The sequence below is a fragment of the Onychomys torridus genome, chromosome 1, assembly GCF_903995425.1.
Source record: "Onychomys torridus chromosome 1, mOncTor1.1, whole genome shotgun sequence".
NCBI lineage: Eukaryota > Metazoa > Chordata > Mammalia > Rodentia > Cricetidae > Onychomys > Onychomys torridus.
Genome location: NC_050443.1, coordinates 155,496,031 through 155,519,221, shown reverse-complemented (window position 1 = coordinate 155,519,221; position 23,191 = coordinate 155,496,031). Strand labels below are relative to the sequence as shown.

Sequence of the window (23,191 nt, the reverse complement as noted above, 5' to 3'; positions counted from 1 at the left end):
TGGTGAATCTGCGAATTCTGCTGAACATTTCTTCACCTTGCCCTCAGGTCAGACAAGAATTGAAGTGAAAAGGAGGGTGGTAGATTTAATGTATAATTTATACTCCCATGATGCTTCTAGGGACATGGTGGAGCACACCAAAACAGTCCTGGTTATAAATGGGGTGAGCGGAGTAGCTGAAGGACATAGTATATCATTATAAAACATGAATTCTTAGGTTAGAAAATCAGAAGCAGCAGGAAGCATGAGAAGATGCTGCTTGTAGCTGTATGTTATGTCTATAGGCTCCTGAAGGAGCACTGAAGACATGCATCCTTAGAAATGGGGCACATGCAAGGTGGTTGGCAGTCATTTATCTGGCAGTGGATGACTTTGTAATTCTACTACTGTCTGTTTTAGGTTGTGTTCCTCAAGTCCTTTACTGGCTCTTGAATGGAGCAACTAATCAAGGCTTTGTCGTTGTCTCTCTAGAGTCGTAGGTCAAAAAAGTTAGGTCTGATGTCCCATTCCTAGCATGGATGACTATAGGTAGTGCCTTAATGCCATAGTTTCTCTTAAAGCTTTAGGAAGTCTTAGGGTTGTTTGATTGCTATTTGTTTTGATTTTGGTTTGGGGGCAGGGTCTTATGTAGCCCAGGCTGGCCTCAGAAGACAGTGGTTTAGGCTGACCTGATCCTCCTGCCTCTACCTCCCCAACTACTAGGATTACAGGCAAGCACCACCATTCTGTGTACTATTTTTTTCTCTCATTTTGTAGTGATAAGATTTTGCTATTATCCTAGGCTGACTTCCAACCCCCAGTCTTTCTGCTTCAGCCTTTGAGTGCTAGGACTATAGGTGTGCACCATTATACCTGGCTGGCTTATGCGACTTTCTTTTTTGTAATTTTATCAAAGTATAATTCATACACAATGAAATCTAACCCTTTAAAGTATAGAAAACAGTAGGTTGTAGTGTAATTGCAAAAGTGTGCCTGAATCATTGTTCAGTTGTACTATATTTGGTCATCTCTAGAAGCTGCTCTGTGTCCGTTGGTGTCAATTTGCATTTTGCCCTGATTACTTCAATCCTAGCCAGCACTCAACCTTCTTTGTATCTTTATGGATAATTTCCTATTCTAATCATCTCATATAATGAGATTGTGTGGCATGATTCCTTGAGATTGGTTTCTTTCACACATAGTATTTTCAAGGGTCAAGTCATAGTAAGGCAGGTATTAAAGCAGTTACAAGCATATATCAGTTTGTTCTCCAGTTGATAAACATTTAGGTAGGTTCTGATTTTTAGAAAAGCTTCATAAAGTTGTTATAAGAGTCTATGTACAAATTTTGTGTGGACATATGTTATAATTTATCTTGGGCAGCTAGGAGTGAACTGTAGGGTGTATTGCTAAGTGTATGGAAGAAATTGTCAAACTGCTACTCCACAGTGCCCATGCCACTTTGCATCCACAAGCAATTTATAGGAGCCTGACTCTTCAGCACAGCATTGTCATATCACAACACAACATATCAAGAGTTTCCTTCTTCTTTTTAGCTCTTCTAGTAAGTATTATTTGTGTGTGTGTGTGTGTGTGTGTGTGTGTGTGTGTGCGCGTGCACTTTTTTTTTTTAAAGTCAAAAATCTTGCAAAATAAAATCACCAGAGTGAAAAGTTAGAAACAGCAAGTAATGATTAAATATTTACCATGTGCTATGCCTTGCTAGGTTTCAGAGAAGGAAGTACAGTATACCTTCACTTCCATGGGACTTAAACATTTATTGAAGGTGGAAAGTATGTAAGGAGAGCGGAAACTGCGCCAGGTGTGAAGACGGAGGAAGGTGGACCTCTGTGAGTTCTAGAACTGGCTGGTCCAGACCAGACATGGCTGCATAATGAGATCCTATCTAAAGACATGGAAGGGGGGAAGGGAGAGAGGGAGAGGGCAGGGTGTACCTGCTGCTCCAGTCAAGGAGTCAAGGTGGATTGCTGGAGGCCAGCAGTGGGAGGTGGCAAGGACAACCTAAAAAAAAAAGGACACGCTGTGTGCACCAGGATTTTGGTCCATGTTGTAGATGCATTGACATAATTAGTAAAAAGGAAGAATATAATCCGTTTTCTTTGGGCTGCCAGCTCACGAATAATGACATGGAGACTTTCGTAATAATAATTACGAGAGCTGGGCTTTACCTTAGACTTGTCTCACTAGCTCTTATAACTTAAACATATTTTTATTAATCTGTGCTCTACCACATGGCTCTTAACTCCCAGCCTGTGTGTCCAACTTGTTCTGAGTCTCAATGGCATCTCCTGTACGCCTCCATTGTCTCCTCTTCCTCTCTCTACCTGGAAGTCCCTCCTATCTCTCCTGCCTAGTTATTGGCCATTCAGCTTTTTATTACACCAATCACAGCAACGCATCTTCACAAGTGTACAAATATCCTACAGCAGAAGAATATAAAGAGCTTCATTTACTTTTGCCTAATGTCATAATATAGGCCTTGATAGTCAGGACCAAGCTTCCCCTCGCATTGTTAATGAGCTGCTTGGGATAATAGTGTGCTTGTTAACAACCAGTGATTTGGAATGTCATCAGCTAATCACTTTCAAAAGTCAATACACAAAATAAACCAGGAAAAGAGACGCATTTAATATTTGAAGCCTCTTAAAGCCTGTTTTATATTGTAGTCCCTGGTGACCTTTTCTGTGTCCTCCTTAGGTTTGATTTCTGCCTTTTAGCACACTACCAAAGGTAACCAATCACAATTTCCTCTTCCTGCCTTGATTGGCATGGAACTCACTGTGTAGCCCAGGCTGCCCTTGACCTTGTGATGGTCCTACTGTCTCAGTCTCTCAAGTGCTAAGATTACAAGCATGTGTCACTGTGCCTGGCTTTTTCTTTTTTCCCTTCCTTCTTCCCTTGCTTCCCCTTTCCCTTTCTGTCTGTTTTGTAGTGTTTGAAATTGAACCAAGGGCCTCATACATGCAGAGCACTACTGTATCACTGAGTCATTGGGCCATACCCCATGTTCTGGTAATCGCTGTGAACTACTGACTACAGTCAGCGATAGATGTTGTTTGTGATTTTTTGTACATTTGGCCCCTTTAGCTTTTCCCTGCAGAATCTGGCCTCAGTATGCAGTCATTTCAGGTAAATAAGGGATTCAAAGAGCCAATTTCCCTAAAGCTGATAAACAGAGCCTCTTTTCCTACCTGCTGTGCTAAAGCCAATGATAAGAGCTGTGAAGAGAAATTAAGACCAGAAGAAGTGCCTGAGTTGAGTCCTGAGCATGCTCAAATCGGAGAGGCTGCTACCTGGTATTTTGTTTGTTTGTTTTGTAAATTGTTTTTGAAACAAGATCTTCTGCCCAGGCTGGCCTGGAACTCCATATATAGCTGAAGGTGACCTTGAATCCCTAATTCTGTCTGTACTTCCCAATTGTTGGAATTATGGGCAAGTTCGAACACTCCCATTTATGCAGTGCTGGGGATCAAGCCTGGGCTTTTGTGGTGCTATTCAGGCACACTAATCCCCAGCCTCCTTGATGTTTCAAAAACCATTTCAAAACTCAAGTTATCTTGGTTTGCTGTTAGCACAGGGGAAAAAAAATACAATGTGGTAAAAAGGTTAAGATAATTGGAATTAGTCATCTTCAAAGAAGAAAAAAATAGTTACTAATAATTTCTGTGTCTCTTCTAATCTTATTCAAGGCTATATTTAGGATTGTTGTATTGAAGACCTTTTAAAAACAATCAAAAAAGTTTTAAAGAATATTCAAACTGGGTGTGGTGGTGAATGCCTTTGGGGCAGGAGGATCTCTGAGTTAGAGGCTAGCCTGCCTAGTCTACAGAGAGAGTTTTGGCCAGGGCTGCACAGAGAAATTTGTTTCAAAAAAGAAAAAAAGAGAGAAAAATGTCAAGTTTATGAGGAAATTAGGTTAGAGAGAAGGACTGGTTGTTTGCCAGAGACTAGTTGGGGAGGGCATGGGTTCACCTTTTCTAGCTACAGCTCTAACAGTCTTATTGGGTATGGTTAAAATAGGTTATTGACTGAGGGACTACATGCTTAAGAAGAAAAGAAACTGTATTTGGTAAAGCTCTTTTCCTCTTTCCCTACAAGGTCAGAGCTCCCTTTATTTTTAAGAGGTTTCACTTTTGGGTACCGTGGGCTGGGTTGCTTGTCATTTCAGTAAACTGCAGATCAATAAAGAACCCCCTTTTCTGACAGGCTATAACCTAACAGCAGTGTTTGGTTTAGAAGCACAAATTCCTGTGTGAAAGTTTGTAGTACTGGTCCTGTAGTAGCCACACTACATGTTTATCTGTTCCTTGTAGTCTTGATTGCATCTGTGCTGGAAGTCACTTTATGCTGTGCTCTTATGTATTTACTGCCTCCGGTTTGTAGTCAGGGCAGGGAAAGTCCACAAATCTTTGTTTTTGTACTAGTGATGTTATTAATAGAAACCATGGGTTGAGGGACAGTTGTACCCAAGCAGAGCAAGCAGAGAAAAGATGAAGTTAAAGGACCTGGACAGGAGCTGGAGAAATGGCTCAGTGGTTAAGAACACTGGTTGCTCTTCCAGAGGACTTGTGTTCAACTCCCAGCACCCACATGGCAGCTCACAACTAACTGTCTGTAACTCCAGTTCCAGGGGATCTCACACCTTCATATAGACATACATGCAGACAAAACACCAATGCACATGAAATAAAAATAAATCATAAAAAAGACCAAATGAACATGCTGAGAAAATTAGTGACAAAGAATGAAATCCCCAAGTCATAAATGATTTCATAGATTGTACACTGAAGTGATGGCATGGTTACTTTGTGAAAAAGATGTATGTTTTTGTGACTGGATGGAGGAGGGAAAGGGAGACTAATAACCTATTTAAAGGGAGCTGGCTCAGAAGTACAGTATTGGTCAGAGAAAGCAAACTACATGATATGCAAATTTTCATGTTTAGAGGAAAGTAATATAGAACAGAGTGATAGAAATACAATTGTTAGCCGGGTGGTGGTAGCGGTGCACGCCTTTAATCCCAGCACTTGGGCGGCAGAGCTAGGCAGATCTCTGTGAGTTCGAGGCCAGCCTGGACTACAGAGTGAGACTCAGGACAGGCACCAAAACTATGTAGAGAAACCCTGTTTCGAAAAACAAAACAAAACAAAACAAAAACAAACAAACCAAACCCCCAACAACAACAAAAAGAAATACAATTGTTAGTGTCTGTGGTGGATTGGTTTCAGGGCCCCCTGAGCACATGACCAAAATCTACTCATAAAATGGTGCATTGGTATACAACCTGTACATATTTTACTGAAATGTAAATTTCTTAAAATGTTTTTATTTCCTTAGTGTTGGGGGGTGTCATGGAGGTCAGAGAACAGCTTGTAGGAGCTGGTTCTCTCCAGACCGTGTGAGTTCGGGGATCAGACTCAGGTTGTCAGGCTTGTGTGCCCTGCTGCTTTACCTGCTGAGCCAGCCCAGCCCAGGGAACTTGGAATCAGCTTTGGTTTACTACAGTGCCCACCATGTAAATAGCTGTTGTATTATTGAGAAAATTGGATGGTAAAAAGTCTGCATGTGTTACAGTACAGCTGCCCTTTGTTCAAGTATTTATATACTGCTTTCCAGTCTACAGACACCAAATCTGCCTACTTGGAAGGGCCAACTTTGTAAACATTTTCGAAAATACATGCCAAATATTTGTAGTGATCTGAAAGAGAAGGTAGGACTAGATAGTAGAGATAGTAGGTGCTTTTTGTTGTGCTCTGTGTGTGTGTTTGAGAAGAATAAATCCATCAGTTAAGCCATATAGCAAATACCACTTTAAAAAGATAGGCCAAGGTGCTGTGTAGCCCTGTGATCCTAGTCCTGGAGAGACCCAGGGAAATCCAAGCGCGAGGCCACTGGATCTTACGAAACGAAGAACTCCAGGCTGGATTTTCAGAGCCAGCTTCCCTGCCTCCCCCCACTTCCAGCTAGTCAACCAACCTCTGGGCCCTGGGCCTGGACCACAGGGAGCTGGACCCCAATCCCTACTTCAAAGACCCTCTTGCCCTCTTTCCAAGTCAGTCAGTCCCCTCTTCTGTGGGCTTTCCTGTGATGCACTTCTCCTACTGTGCAGAGCTGGGACTGCTCAGAGTTTATGAAACTGAGTTCCAAGGGGACTTTGCTACCCTACCTGCCATGCTGATCAGGGACCAGTATGAGTCTGAACCCTGAAACTCAGAGTACCTTGAGACTAGACATCAACCTGATAACAGCAAAGACTAAACAGGAGCCAAATGTCTACACAGTGAGGCCTCTGTCTCAAAAACAAATAAACCAAAAAATAGTATGGTATTGGCATAAAAACAGACAGCATTGATCAGGGAAACAGAATTAAAGACCCAGACATAAGTCCAAACACACATGAATACCTGGTTTTGGATAAAGAAGCCTAAAATGCACACTGGAAGAAACACAGCTTCTTCAACAGTTGGTGCTGGTCAAACCGGATAGCTGCATGTAGAAGGATGAAAATAGATGTATGGCTATCACCAGACATAAAACAAACTCCGAATGGATGGAAGATCTCAATCTCAGACCAGATACCCTGAACCTGATGGAAGAGAAAGCAGGGGATAGGAAGGAATGGAAAAGGACTTTCTGAACAGGACCCCAATTACATAGGCATTAAACAGTTAATAAATGGGAACTTGTGAAACTAAAAGGCTTTTGTATGGCAAAAGACATCATCATTCAAGCAAGGAGACAGTCTACTAAATGGGGAGGGGAGGCCGGGAATCTTTGCCAATTATACATCTGTCTGGTAGGTTTGCAACGTGACTTTGAACAGTTGCATAAGCTCCGTCTATCCCGAGGGTGGCAGAAAACTGAAGACACTCAGTCCAGTGCCTAGCATATTACAAGGTACCATGGTTATTTTGTTATTTTATTTCCAGTTACTGTGTGTGTGTGTGTGTGTGTGTGTGTGTGTGTGTGTGTGTTTGAGATGGAGGGGGAGCCAGCCTGTGGAGGCCAGAGAACTTGAAGGAGTTGTTTCTTTCCTTTCCTCTTGTGTGTCCTGGGGATCAAACTCAGGTCCTCAGCCTCAGTTAGCCTAAAACTCCATTATCCATCATGCTGACCTGCCATGGTTATTTTCATCTTTTGGTTCCCAGATACTGTGGGCTCTTAAAGTCTTCTACTTTGTGTTTCTGAGAAAGAAAACATCCAAGTATAAAAGAAAAGCCAGAAAAGCAGGGAGTGAATGACCTAGGATTTAGAGATGGGCCATGGATGGGCTGGAGAATGATCAAGGATCTTAAGAGGTTAATTACTTGTCACTTGAATGAGATAATTGACCAAGGGCACATGAGTCAGGTGGCTTGTGTGGCAGAGGTAGAAGAGGCTCTCTGGATTGTATGGGTTAGGTTAGAGAGGGTGTAGAGGTGTTTTAAAAAAAGAGAGGGAGGGGAGGAGGAGGTCACATGGATTTGGTTGAATTTGGCCCCTGGTGCTACCGCTGTAACCTTTCACGACTGACTCCATCTGTCCAGGACTTTGACTCACAAGAGAAGACAAAACATATCTCCTAGAGACTTTACTTCTTCAGGCAAGAGTCTCATTGTGCAGCCCAGGCTGCCCTCACATCCCCCATCCTCCTGCCTCAGCCTCCCAAGAGTGCCACCTTCTTTTTGCCTGCCTGCCTTCCTTCCTTCCTTGAGTAGTGATAATTTTAAATATTTGATAAATTTATTAATATTAAGTCAGGCGGGGGAAAGAGGTTGAGCCTCATGCAGTATGGACATGAGCCACTGTTGGATACGAACATCTGATTATCTGTGGTCATTATTAGGGAACTCCAACAATGAGCTGTGTTGCTTACAGGTGTTCTCATTCCTCTGGGGAGCTGCATGTTGGAGGTGAACAGAAAACTGTTTTCCTTTTCTCCTTTGAGAGGAAATAAAACTTGGGGAGAAAAACCTTCATGAGTAAGTTGCTATTTGCTTATTGGGTTATTAGTTTGTGTATTGTTGAGTGTGGGTGCACACATGCCACAGTGCTCATATGGAGGTCAGAAGACAGTTTTTAAAAGCTGGTTCTCTCCAGGGGTCCTCGGGTCTGCTGAGGACTTCAGGGTTACCCAGCAGGCGCTAATATCTGCTGGGCCATCTTGACACCACCCCCCTCATCCCCTCTGACCTTTTTTGACAGTGTCTCACACTCATAGCCAAATTGGGCCTGGACTCTAGTCTGTGTTACTATTTATAACTTCTGTGACTCGTGAACTATAGTTTTTATCACTGAACATTCTGCAAAGTTTTCTGTTTTTTTTCTTTTGTGACTGGCTTCCTAGTTAATCAGCTATTCCAGCACTGTTTACTACATTCACACAGAGGGGACTGACCAACAGGTCCCAAAGACAGGACATAAAGAACAGTGGTGGGGCAGCTCCAGGCCCTGGAACAGGGTGTGAAGATAATGGCATTGGTCGGCTCTAGATGGGCTAAGGCCAGGACCCCAGAAACAGATGTGCAAGGGACAGTGGACGATAGTGACCCATGCTCACTAGATCAGATCCAAGTTACCTCATGCCTCCTATCAGTGGAGCACATGCAGAGTGTTGGTGCCCTTTCCTCTTTTTCTTCCTTCCTTTCTTCCTTCTTCCCTTCCTCCCTTCCTCCCTTCGTCCCTCCTTGTCTCCCTCCCTCCTTTCTTTCTTTTTTTCTTTCTTTCGTTCTTTCCTTTCTTTTTAAAGGACAGGGTTGGGGATTTAGCTCAGTGGTAGAGCACTTGCCTAGCAAGCGCAAGGCCCTGGGTTCGGTCCTCAGCTCCAGAGGGGGAAAAAAAGGACAGGGTTTCTCTGTGTAACCCTGACTGCCTTGGAACTCACTCTGTAGCCCAGGCTGGCCTCAAACTCAGAGATCAGCCTGCCTCTGCCTCCCAAGTGCTGGGCTTAAAGGTGTGCACCACCACCTCCTGGCTCCTAGTAAACTTTTCAATTATAACAGACTGAATTCTAGGTAAAATGGGCTTCTGAGGGAAGCAAGCCCCTTTCCTAGGGCTGCCTCTGAGGGAGGCATATGGGAAGAAACAACAGGGAGAAGGGAAACACTGGCCCAGCCTGCCAGGATCAGTATGGCTGCTTGCCTGGACCCCTCAGCCTCAAATGGATTCGTGCTTCCTCCCCGCTGGCTCTGGCTAAACTCCTGCTGACTGTGTGATCCACTCCTGTGTCTGGACTAAATTCTTCTCCTGGAGAACATAAGAATTGAGACTGCTTCTGGGCTTGAGACCAGAGGAAGCCAGGGACCTTCCCACAACACAGCTGTATAGTAAAATCAAAAGGATGAATGCTATGCCACAAATATAAAGTGATGAGGCATAAATGAAATTGATTTTATGAGAAAACAAGTATCTTAATGATTGCAATTTTGTTCAGTTAAGAAGCATGTGCAAATTCTGTTATGCTTTTCACATGTCATGTTTTCATCTGTTGAGCATTAATGAACCCTTTGGTTTGTATCCATGAACTTCTAGATGTTTAAATCTATGTTGCAGTACTGGGATGTGGCATTAAAGAAGACATTTTGTGTAGTAGGCACCATACAGGTAGCTGTTGTGCGTTCTTTTGTGTGTGTGTGCATTCTCGTAGAGGCCAGAGTTGATGTTAGGTGTCCTTGTACATCAGTCTCCACCTTAATTTTTGAAATAGATTCTCAGACTGACTAGCTAGTGAGTCCCATCCGCCTGTGTCAGCCTTCTCAGTGCTGAAGTTATAGGTGTACGGTGCTGGGTTTTCTGCATGAGTGATGGGTCTAAACTGAAGTTTTCCAGCTTGTGGAACACATACTTTACCATTGCCACCATCGCCAAACACTGGCCTTAGCACCTTTCCCCACTGACCATTTTGCTGGCTTTTCATATAAAATATTACTAAACACGTTTGAACTAGAGTCTGGGAGAGAGGGAGAGGAAGCACACTCGTGTAGAATCTAGTTTAACTTTGGATGATGGTCCTCAGGAGTTGTCCACTGTTCTTTTGAGGTAGCACTCTCTGAGCAGGACAGGCTTGGCTGGCCAGTGATCCCCAGGGATCCTCCTGTTTCTGTGTCCCCGGCATGTGCCACCACAACCTGTACTTTCATGTAGGTTTGGGAGAGCTCAAGTCCTCATGCCTGCAAGGCTAGCACTTTGCCAACTGAGCTATCTCCCCAGCCCAGGAACTTGTATTTCAACCCAAATGATACATGATTTTGATAGTGTGACTGACTTGGGGATCATTTCAATTTAGATACATGAGATAACTTTCCTAAATACCTTCGCTAATTTTCCTGATAGGTAGTCACCTAAGCTCATAGCCTCTCCTGACAGGAGCTCATCACCACCATGCCAGCAAGGTTATTTCATCAGTGGTTGCATGCAATATTACGCTTCCATAGAAGTCACTGTTTACTGTCCTGTGTGCATTGGGTCAACTTCTTTGGACAGAATTTTATATTCCTTAGGGTGTTGGTTTTGAGTGTAGATCTGGGTTCTACTAAACTCAATTTCCTAATATGTATAATAGATATGTTTTTACCCACCTTGAAAGACTGTATTAAAGTTTAAATGGAAAAATATAAACCACCGACTGCCCTGGCCAGAAAGATTCTTGAAGACAAAACCTATGAGTATAGTTCAGACAGGCCTGGAACTCGCTACACAGGTGAACTGCTGATCCTGTTGCCTCAGCTCCTTTCTACAATAACCTTCTGTGTTTTCAGAAAAGTGATTCTGATTTTACACTAAGTTCTCTGTTGTTCTCTAGGGATGTGGGCAGTCTCTGTCCACCGGAAGACAGAGAGTAGATGGCAGTAGCATTTGAGAGAAAGCTAGTCTGAAGAAATGGGACGTGTATATTTTAGACCATCAGGAAAAGGGTGCACTTTATTATAGATACTTCTATTGAAAGTATCAGCACTGTCATTTTTCTTAATAAAAAGTGAATGTGTTTTTAGAATTGTTTGTAACTTTCATTCATATTGCCGATCTATAGCAGGAAGCAAAACAAATGTTAATTTTATGAAGTCATTTTATATATTGTCTTGTTCTGTGTTTTTTATTTTTAGGACCGGAGTAGGCCCTATGACACTTTTAACTTGCACTCCTTGGAGAACTCCTTAATGGATATGATAAGGACTGATCATGAGCCTCTGAAAGGTAAACACTACCCTCCCAGTGGCCCACCAATGAGTTTCGCTGATATAATGTGGAGGAATCATTTTGCAGGTTAGGAATATTCATATGTCCATTCTTGCTTGGTGTTTTAAGCAAAAATCAGCTTTTTGATAATTGTGATTTTTTTGTTGTGTGTGTTTGTTTGTTTGTTTTGCTTCTGTAAAGCATTGTGGAATGTATTTAAAGTTGATTTCTTTTTTTAACCTGGGTTCAGCTACCTACAGTAATCATAGTTGGTAACCTTAATCTGTTTATCTGGAAGAAGTCTGTGTTGGGTAGCTGAGGTCATGGTTATAGCATGAAACTAGAAGCCAAATTTTCTGGGCTTTGTACATTTGGAATCCTTAGCTGAATCTGTAGAATTCATTTAAGTCCAGGTGTACCTCAAGAAAGTAAATTAATCTTCAACATCCCATCAGAAAGCTTCACAGATATGGTTAGCATTGTGTTAGTGTTTAACATTTTCCTAGTATAGGAGCATTGCAGCACAGCTCCTTCACAAACACGGTCCCATTGTGCTGGAGTCTGGCACCTTCGTGGTGTAGGATCATTGCTGTCCAGCTGATATGCAGCCAGTGGCCCTTTGCGCAGTGTGGGCTAAAGCACAAGATATCTTAGAGGGTATTCATGTTTTGAGTTCAGTGTGAGCTAAAGCATTGCAGAATCGACAACAGTAGGGCTTATAGAGCCCGTGCAAATCCATAATTACAGATGGTTCTTTTTATAGATTATTCAACTGTAGTGCAAGTTACTGGTGTGGAGATATCCACTCCATTTTGAGTTAGGACTTTAATTAAAAACTGAACAGTTTGCCACAGGGATGGCCATCTTAAGCGAGCTCCACATCTTCTGAAATTGTGAGGGCTTTTTCCTCTCTGGTGTTCACTAGGCCCTTATCTAGAATGTGACCAACTGAACCTTTGACATTTGTTTTCTCCCCAGAATCCTTTGCACCATTTTCTTGTCACGCTCATCATTTTTCTGCTTGCTTTCCTTCTTTTCCAGTGAGAAAGAGTAGTAACAGTAGGCAATAGAGAAAATAAAAAGTCTGGAGAAAAACTAGATTTTAAGGCCTCTAGCAAAAGAAGAAAGAAAAGAAAAAATATTTGCTGTTATATTTAGTCACTTACCACATCTTTCTTCAGTTAAAGATTAGGTCCATGGTAATTTGAAGCACGTTATACTTAGAGGTGTGAACGATGTAAAAAAAAAAAAAAGATATTCACAGATTGTGTTGTTTTTAGACTGTTTTGAGGTTACATTGTCATTTTCCTCTGCCGTGGGTCGCCTCTCCTGATCATTCAGCCACATAACCTTCGGTGTGTACATCTTACATCTTGGTCTGGATTCTCTGCGCGCGCGCGCTCTCTCTCTCTCTCTCTCTCTCTTTCTCTTTCTTTTTTTGAGACAGGTTTCTTACTGTCCTAGAACACATTATTTATCTCAGGCTGACCACTGAACTCAAGACAGTCCTCCTGCCCCATCCTTGTGAGTGCTAGGATTATAGGGGTACACCATTGTATTCTTTCAGTAAAAAATTAGGAAAGAACTTCAGATTATAGTTTCTGCATTGATTTTTTTTCTTAGAATTTTATGTACAGTGGTAAAGCAGAAGCTATTTGCCACATGAACTAGAGTACTGGCATAGTGAAAGGAGGGTGACCTCACTGTAATGTAAAGACCTTTCCCATTTGTGGTGTGTCCTTTGTCAATTGCCAGTCCTACCAACTCTGCAGACTTTTCTTTACTGGCAAATATGAGGTAAAAGACTGCTTCACCATACATGTATTGTGGCCTAATGAGTTGGGAGACCTTTAGTATGTACCTTTTTATAGTTTGAATATGGTTTCAACTTCCCAATTTATCATACTGAACTGCATGATTTCCTATAAACAGACTACTTCCCTGAGGTCAGTGACATCACTATGTCCCTGTGGTCAGTGACATCACTTGCACCTTTAAGAAAATATTTTGACACTGGGCATGGTGATGCACATCATAATCTCAGCACTTGGGAAGCAGAGGCAGGAGGGTGATACAAGCACAAGGGCAGCCTGAGCTTATACATAACAAGTACCCGGCCACACAGAGCTGTGTAGTGAGACTTGTCTCAAAAACACCAAGAACAAGAACAAAGAAGGAAGAGGAGAAAAGAAAATGTGTAAGATACTTTTAGCCTTAAAAGTAAAGAAAATTGTCAGAATAAAAGGTGGCTAAGAAGTTGGGCTGGAGGGATAGCTGAGTCTTCAGGCTGGAGGGATAGATGAGTCTTCAGGCTGGAGGGATAGCTGAGTCTTCAGGCTGGAGGGATAGCTGAGTCTTCAGGCTGGAGGGATAGCTCAGTCTTCAGGCTGGAAGGATAGCTCAGTCTTCAGGCTGGAAGGATAGCTCAGTCTTTGGGCTGAAGAGAGATAGCTGAGTCTTCAGGCTGGAGGGATTGCTCAGTCTTCAGGCTGGAGAGATAGCTCAGTCTGAGTACTTGTCTTGCACCATAATGGCCTGAGCTCAATCTCTGAACCCAGTTAAAAGATCTGGCTATGCTAGCATGTGCTCACAATCCCAGTGCTGGGGAGAGACAGGCAGACTCAATTGGCCAGTGAGTCTAGCCTGCTTGATGAGTTCCAGGCCATGAGAGACCCCATGTCAAAAATAAACAGAACCACAACCTCACCAAAAACATGCGGACGGTATCTGAGGAACAACAGCAGAGATTGTCCTCTGTCAGATCTCCACATGCATACATATACATATAAGTAACTTAAAGCATAAGAAACATTATGATGGTGTAGCCTTTAGTTTTTATTTTCTATAATAATAAATACCCATATTTCTCTCTGATTTATAATTTATTGATAGAACATAAATTTAGACTTTCCAGTTTTTCTTTATCCTAAATAATGCTGCTGTAAGTTTTTCTTTATGTAGCTTTTGCTTAAGGCACATTCATAATGATGGTCTATGGGTCTAAAGATAGAAGTATCAGAGTAGGTTGAACGTTAGGGGGTAGATGATACATTAGGGCACCTACTGTGTGCTGGGAAGTGCTTTGCCCTGTTCCATCTTTTCTTTCCTTCCTAAGTATCCTTCTTAGACCCTTGGTCTTGATCTTTTCCCTCTTGAATGTGGGAACACTGTGGGGGTGGGGTGGGTGTATGTGTGTGTCTCAAAACTCAAGAACAGAGTTGGATTTGGTGGTACTTATTTGCACTGGTGTTATTCTTAGAATTCAGTTTTCTTTAGGAAAAATCCCACATTCTTGCTTACTATACAAAAAAAAAAATTAAAATAATATGTAGTGAGTCAAAAATGAAAGTTAAAAAGCCAGCTGTAGGCTCAATTCATAGAAACAGCAAAGTTATTCAGTCTTTATTAAGAGCCTCCCAGATGTCCTACATTTTCTATGTAGGAGATGAAATTTCAAAACACAACCTTTCTAACTTTGTAGTCAGTCCAAACTAGATTTGAGTTCTTTATCTGCCCCTAGTTGGCTATTGAACTGAATACATTAGCTTCTTTAAAACCTTGTAATTAAGATCAAACACCTTATGAAATAGGTGGGAAGATGAGATCCCTGGCACAAGGAACTGTGCAGACAGACACTGCGTGTGATGATCTGTGGAGATGAGCATGGCTTATTCCTTGACCCCTGTGATAAACTAAGCCATGTCTGTACAGATTTATTTCTTGACCAGACTACAGCTCCATGTTGGCTGCAAATTGTCACAGTTGTTTCCATAGATAAGTAGTGATTAGTGAAGGATAAACCATCATTTTCAAAAGCCATGTGTAGGAGAAAGAAAACTGCCCTAAATCACGTTCTTAAACTGTCTATCTGAATAACGTAGCTGTCTTAGTATTCTATTGCTGTGAAGAGACACCATGACTAAGGCAACTTACAAAAGAAAGTATTTAATTGGAGGCTTGTGTGTAGTTTCAGATGGTGAGTGCATGACCACCATGGTGGGCAGACATGGAACTGGAGCAGCAGCTGAACACATAAATCTCAAGTTGGAGGTGTGGGGAGGAGAGGGGAGAGAGAGAAAGAGAAAGGAGAGAGAAGAGAGGAGAGAGAGAGAGGGGAGAGAGGAGGGAGGAGAGACTGGGCCTGGTGTGGGCGTTTGAAACCTCAAAAAGTCCAGCCCTAGTGATACACCTTCTTCAACAAGGCCACCTCCTAATCTTTTCCAAAATAGTTCCACCAACTAGGTACCAAGCATTCAAATATGACATAAATTACTTCATGATATACTTAAAATGGACATGGTGCATAGTCACAGTGGTAGTCATATAGAAGCTATCAGTATCTATTATTTAAGAAATATTTAGTGAAAAATCATTTTATTCAAGCATTCTTTTGATTCAAGAAAAAGAAAGGGCTAGTGTGAGAACAGGAAGTTTAGGAGAAAAAGACTTCCGTTTCAGTAAATCAGACCTTAGAGATTTTTTTGTTGTGTTTGTGCTCATGCTGACTCAGTCTAGATGATGAATCACAGAGACGTGCCTTCTGTGGGGTGCCAGTGTGTAGAGCTCGATGGTGGAGCCCTTGTGCAGAAGGAAGCCTCTGGCTTGAATCCTGCAGGAAAAAGGAAAGGAAAAAGGTACCTTCTGTCGAAGTCACTGGCTGGGTCACTTTGGCTGTAACAGAGCGCAGAATAAGGACTTTGTGTCTTACACCTTGTACATCCATTTTGGTTGAGAGATGCCTCATACTGATGAGACAGGAGGGTTTTGAGACAAATGTAAATTGAGGGGTCTTGTTACTTTGTTTCTAAATACAGAAGTCCTTGGATTAGCGGAGATAGGAGTGGTGGAAGGAACTGGTCTCTCCTCAAATCCAACCCTCCTCCTGTGTAGGGAAAGAGGGTTTCTAGTGTTAGAAATAAGAGGAGAGAAAGGAAAAAAGATTCATCACTGTACTGTCTTTGTATGAGACTGTCTTCAGACTTGAAAACCTGTAATCATTAGGCTTAATTGGTCAATCACCTTTCCTACTAGAATAAACAAGGAAATAGCAGCCACATGCTTTGGACAGAGTAGCTGATCCCTAGAAAGCGAGACCCCATCCTCTGGCTGCAGAAACACATAAAGCAGGCTGCAGGGACAGCAGGAAGGGGAGGGTTCCCTCATCCTGTGCATCCTCACTCTTACACAGGAGTCCTGGTCTGCTGACTGGGGATAGTGACTGATGAACTGGTTCTATGTATTTGGATTTTCTCTTTCTTTGTCCTTCATGGAACTGAGATTGGAAAAATGAAATGAGCAGGTGTTGGTTGAAAACTCAGATTGAAGGGCCTGCGTTAAAAGATATATTGAAAAAGTCTGGGGAAAAAATAGCTCATTTTCTGGTAATAGTGCTTCAGCACATTTAAATTGACAGAACTTGGAAGGTGTGAATGCCACCCCTTTGCTGTTACAGAGACACTTTTCTCTATTCATCATATTTAAATGTAATATGACAGACTGACACAAAATTGGTTCCCTTTGGGGAATTTTTAGGTTCTCTTGTTTTTGTTTTTTTTTTAAAGAAATGTATGTTCATTACATTTTCTTTTGACTTGATCCTCCAGAAGAAAATATGTTGTCTATTCTGTAGCCTGAATCATTGCTTAGTTGTATTTCAATATCAGCTTCTTCCGACCTATGTCAGTGTGTCCTTTACAAAGTTAGCTGAGTCTTAGCTGCACGTGTCCCTCCAGTTTGATTCCCAGCACCTAAAGGGAAGGACAAAAGGACCTTTTCAACTGCTGGAGACAGACTGAAGCACCAAGAAGTGACTGTTCTTGTCCATGTATTTCCAGCCGCCTCTTCTCTTCGAGGCTTACTTGGTCACCCAGGCTAGCCCTGAACCCCTGCACTTAAGACATCTCCTTGTCTCACCTTCCTTTGTTGCCGAGGCTAAAGGTTTCGTCTGTTACTTTGCCCGATTTAAGATACAGCTTTTTTGTTTGTTTTTGTTTTTGTTTTGTTTTTCGAGACAGGGTTTCTCTGTGTAACAGCCCTGGCTGTCCTCAAACTCTCTCTGTAGCCCAGGCTGGCCTCAAACTCAGAGATCCACCTGGCTCTGCCTCCCGAATGCTGGGATTAAAGGCATACGCCACCACCACCCGGCGACCATTTTCATCATCTGACAGTTATAAAAGGAAGATTATACCTGGGTACTAGCTTCTGAAATTCTGATTCAGTTGAGCTGCAGCTTTAACCAGGAAAACAAGTGCAAAGGATTTAAGAACTGACAGCAGTTATAATGTGACAGCAAGCATGCCCGCGGCCCCAGCTGCTAGAAGAGTGTGACTGGAGCCCCCTTCCCCCACAGCCTGCCCCTCCCTGGGGGGCAGGGGAACGTGCCCAAAATTGACTTCCGTTCTGAGCTCACAGTTTTGCTTATTGGTTATTTGGAAAAGATCTATAATACCATATTATAGTTCCAGATTTTACCATTGCCTTAAAAAGAAATTCAGCTTTTAAAAACTAATATATTGAGCCAGGTGGTGGTGGTGGTGCACGTCTGTAATCCCAGCACTCGGGAGGCAGAGCCAGGCGGATCTCTGTGAGTTCGAGGCCAGCCTGGTCTACAGAGCTAGTCCAGGACAGGCTCCAAAGCTACAGAGAAACCCTGTCTCGAAAAAAACAAAAAAACAAAAAACAAAAACAAAAAACAAAAAAAAAAACCACCAAAAAACAAACTAATATATTGTTCACAGGGTTCACAGCACAATTTGTAGGAATCTGTTTTCTTTTTCTACCATGTCCCAGGCACCGAATTCGGGTCATTGGGCTTGGTGGAGAGTTGGCTTGCTCGGCCTCAAGACCTGCCCTCCCCCTCTTTTCTGTTTTGAGACAGGGTCTTGCTGTGGAGCCAAGCTGGTTTTAAATTCAAGATTCTCCTGCCTCAGCCTTTGAGACCTGGTATTATAGGCATATCCACCACACCTGACTTCATTGTTTCTCTAGGAGTGTATCTCTAACTTTTTAGAGAAAATAGGTAAAATTTAGAAGACTGTTTTCTTGAACAAAGTACTACATTCTCTTTGAAGCTGCTTAAGTACTTGACTTTTTTTTAGAGTAAAGCAAGTGATTAGAGAAAGGTGTGTTAGTGTGCTGAAGAACTGACTTCCTTACTAATTATGAATTAATAAAAATCCAGCTTGTATTTTGGACACACAAAAGTATGGGTTTATTTCAGCTCTGAAATTTGAATAACTGTAAGGTAGATTTTAAAATATGAATCAATGGAGTTTATGAAGATGTAAAATTTTTTCCCATTCTAAACAAACATAACTCAATTCTCTACCCTCTGTCCATCCTCTGCTAACTCCTGTCTGTTATGTCCCGTGATGTGAGCAAAGTGGGGCGGTCTCAGATTTCCACAGCATCGTTTAATTTAGTAAGACTAAGGATGGCGTCCAGCTTTTGATACCTTATATTTTACACTATGCTTGAACGATAGCTAGTGACAAGAACACTTTAAAAATAGCAGACTCAAGACAGGTGACAGATGTCACACTGGCAGCCCCAGACTGCAGGAACAAAATCACCAGATGTCACATGCTCAGTCCTGTTTTCACAGCTGATTCAACAGCAGCATTTGTTGGACAAAAGGAAGCGAAAAGAAATGGCCTCTTCTGAATTTAGCATCGAGGTTTCTCTGCCACTACACTCTTTCTCTTCCAAAATCCTGTAATAAGTGTTAAAGTTTAGATGCACATTACTCTAAGAAAAATTATAAAATGACCACATTCTTAGGAAAGAAGCTTCATGCATGTTTTCTACAGTGAAAAGTATAAATAAAAACTGACTGTTTTGTCTTTAGTGATCTTATTTTTTCCATATATTCTAATTTTTATTAAATGAAAATAGATTGCATTTATATGCTAAACACTACTTTTTGAAGAGATAAACTAAAAAGTGATATTTAACTTTACCCAAAACATTATATTTAGTAGGAAACCTAAATTATATTCAGCTTATAGATTCTAGGGATCCAGTATTGAAGAGTTCCTTTCAAGATTTATGTTACTTTTTATCCAAAGATTCATTGAAAAAAAAAAATTAGGGAGAAGACCAGGAAAGGTAAAAACTACTGCTTTTTTTCCAAGCAGCTGTGCCTCCCCCATCAGACCCTAGAAGTACCTTCCCCATCAGACCCAGCAGTGCCTCCCCCATCAGACCCAGCAGTGCCTCCCCCATCAGACCCCAGCAGTGCCTCCCCCATTAGACCCCAGCAGTGCCTCCCCCATTAGACCCCAGCTGTGCCTCCCCCATCAGACCCCAGCTGTGCCTCCCCCATCAGACCCAGCAGTGCCTCCCCCATCAGACCCCAGCTGTGCCTCCCCCATCAGACCCAGCTGTGCCTCCTGCTCTGCTCCTTAAGACAGAGTTGCAAGTAACCAGTGAGGTAGAGGATGATAACTACGAAACAGCCACTTCCTCTCAAGTTCATCAAGGTGAAATGTTCTAGCTCTTCAAGAAACTCAAAATGCCATGTAGCTATGATCAAGTTCTGAGGCTAAAAAGGGCAACATTCCAGAAATATAGAAACCTTATTTGGTGCAATGTCAGTAAAGTAGGTAATTCTCTGTTATACGGGAATTGAATTTGAATGAAGAGCAACTAAATTTGGGGTCACTCGATGTCTTTGACAACCTTCCCTTATTTAAATGATATTAAGGATCATCAGTCCCTTTTAAGGACCCATTTGAATATTCATTGATCAAAGATTTAAGAGGTCCTGCTTTTCGTGTTTTGTTTAAACAAGATCTCACTATATAGTGCTAACTGGCCTAGAATTCACAGAGATTGCCTGTACACCACTGTCTCTGACTTTTTCATGATATTGTTGTTTGGGTTTTTTTAGATGATTTTACTGTGCAGCTCAGGCTGTCTTTGAAATTGTGATTCTTTTGCCCCTGCCTCTTATGTGTGGGCTATAGATGTGTGCTACCATCTAACTAAAGAGATTCTGTTTTCCTTAAGTTCCAATGGACAGTGAGCTTGAAGTCTTGATGGGATTTTATGTAGACCTTCCGGCACCTAGCTAGTGTGGTTGATACCCTAGAATATGATGAAGCTGAATTAGAGGATATCACTTTTAGTGTTCACAGATGTTAGTTTTGGGTGTAAAGAACGTTGATTTAATTAAATGAAACCAGAATGTAAATTCTTACTGAGTCAAATCTTGTTCTGGTGACAAATTTTTGTGAAATAGTTTTTCATTTAGGTGTTGGTAGGAGACAGGATTGCATATGGTATAGACTTTAACTTTCAGAGACTCTAAAGAGACCTAGGAATTAGAAAAGCATAGTAAGGCATGTGGGATAAGTATAGTTATGTTAAATATGGCTTCCAACAATGGGATTCTTTTAAAACTCCTAGTAATTAGTTTATAGCTAATATGAAAACAGTTTTTCTACAGAAATCATTTCTTTAAGAAGATTTCCTTTATTATTTGACAATTTCATTGATTTTTTCTCATTCTTACACACACACACACACACACAAGTAGTATAAAGTTGAGTGAGGACTTTGGTTTTTTTCATTAAGTTATTCTGTTTTTCTGTGGTCTTGAGCTTAGCAGTGATGTTTGTGTCCAGTTCCCAATGACAGAGTTTAATTCCAAATGAAAACTGGGCCTTTTACAATTACATACAGAGCTGTAGCTGTCAGAGGAAAAAAATCAGAAACCTTTATCTCCAGCTTTCTCTATACTATGTAACTGGTGTTTATTTAAGCAGTGGCTATAAAATATAATGAACATTTTTAGGACTTTAGGGATATCTCAGTGGCAAAACACGTGTCCTAAAATAACATTTTTCTGCTGGGCAGTGGTGGTGCATGACTTTAATCCCAGCGTTTGGGAGGCAGAGGCAGGTGGATCTCAGTGAGTTCAAGGCCAGCATGGTTTACAAAGCCAGCTCCAGGACAGTCAGGGCTACACAGAGAAACCCTGTCTCAAAAAACAAAACAAAAAACAAACAAAAAAATTAACATGCTTTTCTGTGGATTTCATGATAACTCTCAAAGTAACTATATATGAAAAGTTTACAGAGTCAAATATATAGATATTACACCCTAGTTATTGTTGCAACATCTTTTTGTGTGTTTGTTTTTTGAAACATGGTATTACTCTGTAACTATAGACTGGTCCTGAATTCCCAACATTCCTCTTGTCTCCCAAATTCTGGGATTACAGGGTTGAGCCACCACACCTGATTTTGATAATTATTTTGTTGAAGAAATTGGTCAAGAAATCTTGCATAGTACATTTCCCTCCTATACAAGACTCTTTGGGTTTAATTTTAGTTTTTTTGGTACATCCATCTTCTTTGTCGATAATAATGAAAAAAGCAGGAACCATCTGCATCTTTCCTTCTATACCCTGGCGTCTTTCCCTCTGTACTTCTGAATCCCACTCTATCCATCTCCCCAGTGCCACCCTACCTGCCATATACACACCTTGCACTCTTTACCCCAATGGGCCATTAATTGAAACGTCTGATTCTCTTTACGATCTTATAGATCAAGGGTTCAAACTTTGTGAAGGACTACAGAATAAATATTTTAGGGTTTACAAGACACAGGGCTCTGTTGCCTCTTTGCTTTTGTTTGGTTTTCCAGCCCATTAAAAATGTAAAAATGATTCTTAACCTCTGAAGTATATAAAAATAGGAAACCAACCAATGTGGGCAGAAGTTTCAAGTTATTGTGAGGATGAAACTCTGGAAAGTCACATTTATCATAGGTGCTAAGAGTAGTTAGTGGTGGGGCCAGGCAAGGTAGTGCGTGCTTTAATCCCCGTTCTTGAGAGAGACAAAGACAGGCATGTCTCTGTGAGCTAGAGACCAGCCCAGTGTACATGGTGAGCTCTAGATTAGGAGGTCCACATAGTCATAAAGAACACAACATCTCACCATACAAACCAACCCCAGAAGGAAAGGGAGTGCAGGACAACTTAGGAACGCTTACATTTTTACATCAGTCTTTCTTTCCCTTGCTATATTTACATAAAATTTACCATCTTTCTTCATTTTGCTACTCTGGTAATTATGTTGCATTTTTTTGAGCCATTATGAAACTATCTTTTTATTCTCTATAAACTTCATGTTTATAAACTTCTCTAAATTTCTTTTTTTTATGCCTTACTTTGAAGGGCATAAATACATAATTGTTTAAATAAAATGCTTACCCAGGAAATGGACCTTGTTTAAATTTAATATGGGAGATGTACAAATTTCAGACTATAACAGAAGCTTCTTTTTGTTTGGTTGTATTTTATGTTGAGACTTTGGCTTGTTTTAAGGCTTTTCATGTCTGTGTTTTATGAATTGATTTAAAATTGTTGTAAATGCTTTGGCCTTGATAGCATTGCTATAGATTAATCTGTACTGTTTTGTAATGTCTATATTTTGTAGTGTATTTGAAATAATTATATTGAACAATGTTTTTGTTTGTTTGTGTGTGTGTGTGTGTGTGTGTGTGTGCTTAAGATAAAAATTACTTTATTTTCCAGGACGCATGGGAATAAATTTCCATCATCCAGGAACAGATAACATTATGGCACTGAACAGTAAGTCTTCTTATGAAATACTCTATAAAAGTATCAGTCAGGTTTGCAAGATACATTTTGCTTAATTAGATTTTCACTGTTTCATCTTTCTTTTTATTATTATTATGTATACAGAAGAGGGAGCCAGATCTCATTAAAGATGGTTGTGAGCCACCATGTGGGTGCTGGGAATTGAATTCAGGACCTCTGGAAGAGCAGTTGGTGCTCTTCTGTTTCATCTCTTATTGGGGGTAGTAGACTACTGTTCTATACAAGCGGTTCTCAGAGTGGGATTTCTGTACCAGCAGCATCAGCATTACTTGGGAACTACTAAAAACACAAAATCTCAGGGTCTTCTATAGACCTACCCATGGAATGAGAAACTTTGAGGATGGATTCTAGAAATTTGTGCATTAGCAGTCATTTAGGTGAGTCTGAGTAAAGAAAAGCTTGAAAACT

At 41.2% G+C, this 23,191-nt stretch overlaps 1 protein-coding gene across 12 annotated transcripts in view; it reads left to right on the top strand.

The window, feature by feature from the left end:
- Cpeb3 (cytoplasmic polyadenylation element binding protein 3) overlaps positions 1 to 23,191 on the top strand; it is a 193,835-nt gene that overhangs the window by 67,855 nt on the left and 102,789 nt on the right. For 7 of the 12 annotated variants that reach the window (XM_036167847.1, XM_036167866.1, XM_036167895.1 and 4 more), the window contains exons 3-4: positions 11,082 to 11,241; positions 22,697 to 22,753. In XM_036167847.1, the coding sequence (XP_036023740.1) occupies positions 11,082 to 11,241; positions 22,697 to 22,753 (217 nt within the window). The remainder of the gene's footprint in view (positions 1 to 11,081; positions 11,242 to 22,696; positions 22,754 to 23,191) is intronic. The other 5 variants (XM_036167923.1, XM_036167931.1, XM_036167914.1 and 2 more) reach the window with 2 other exon arrangements.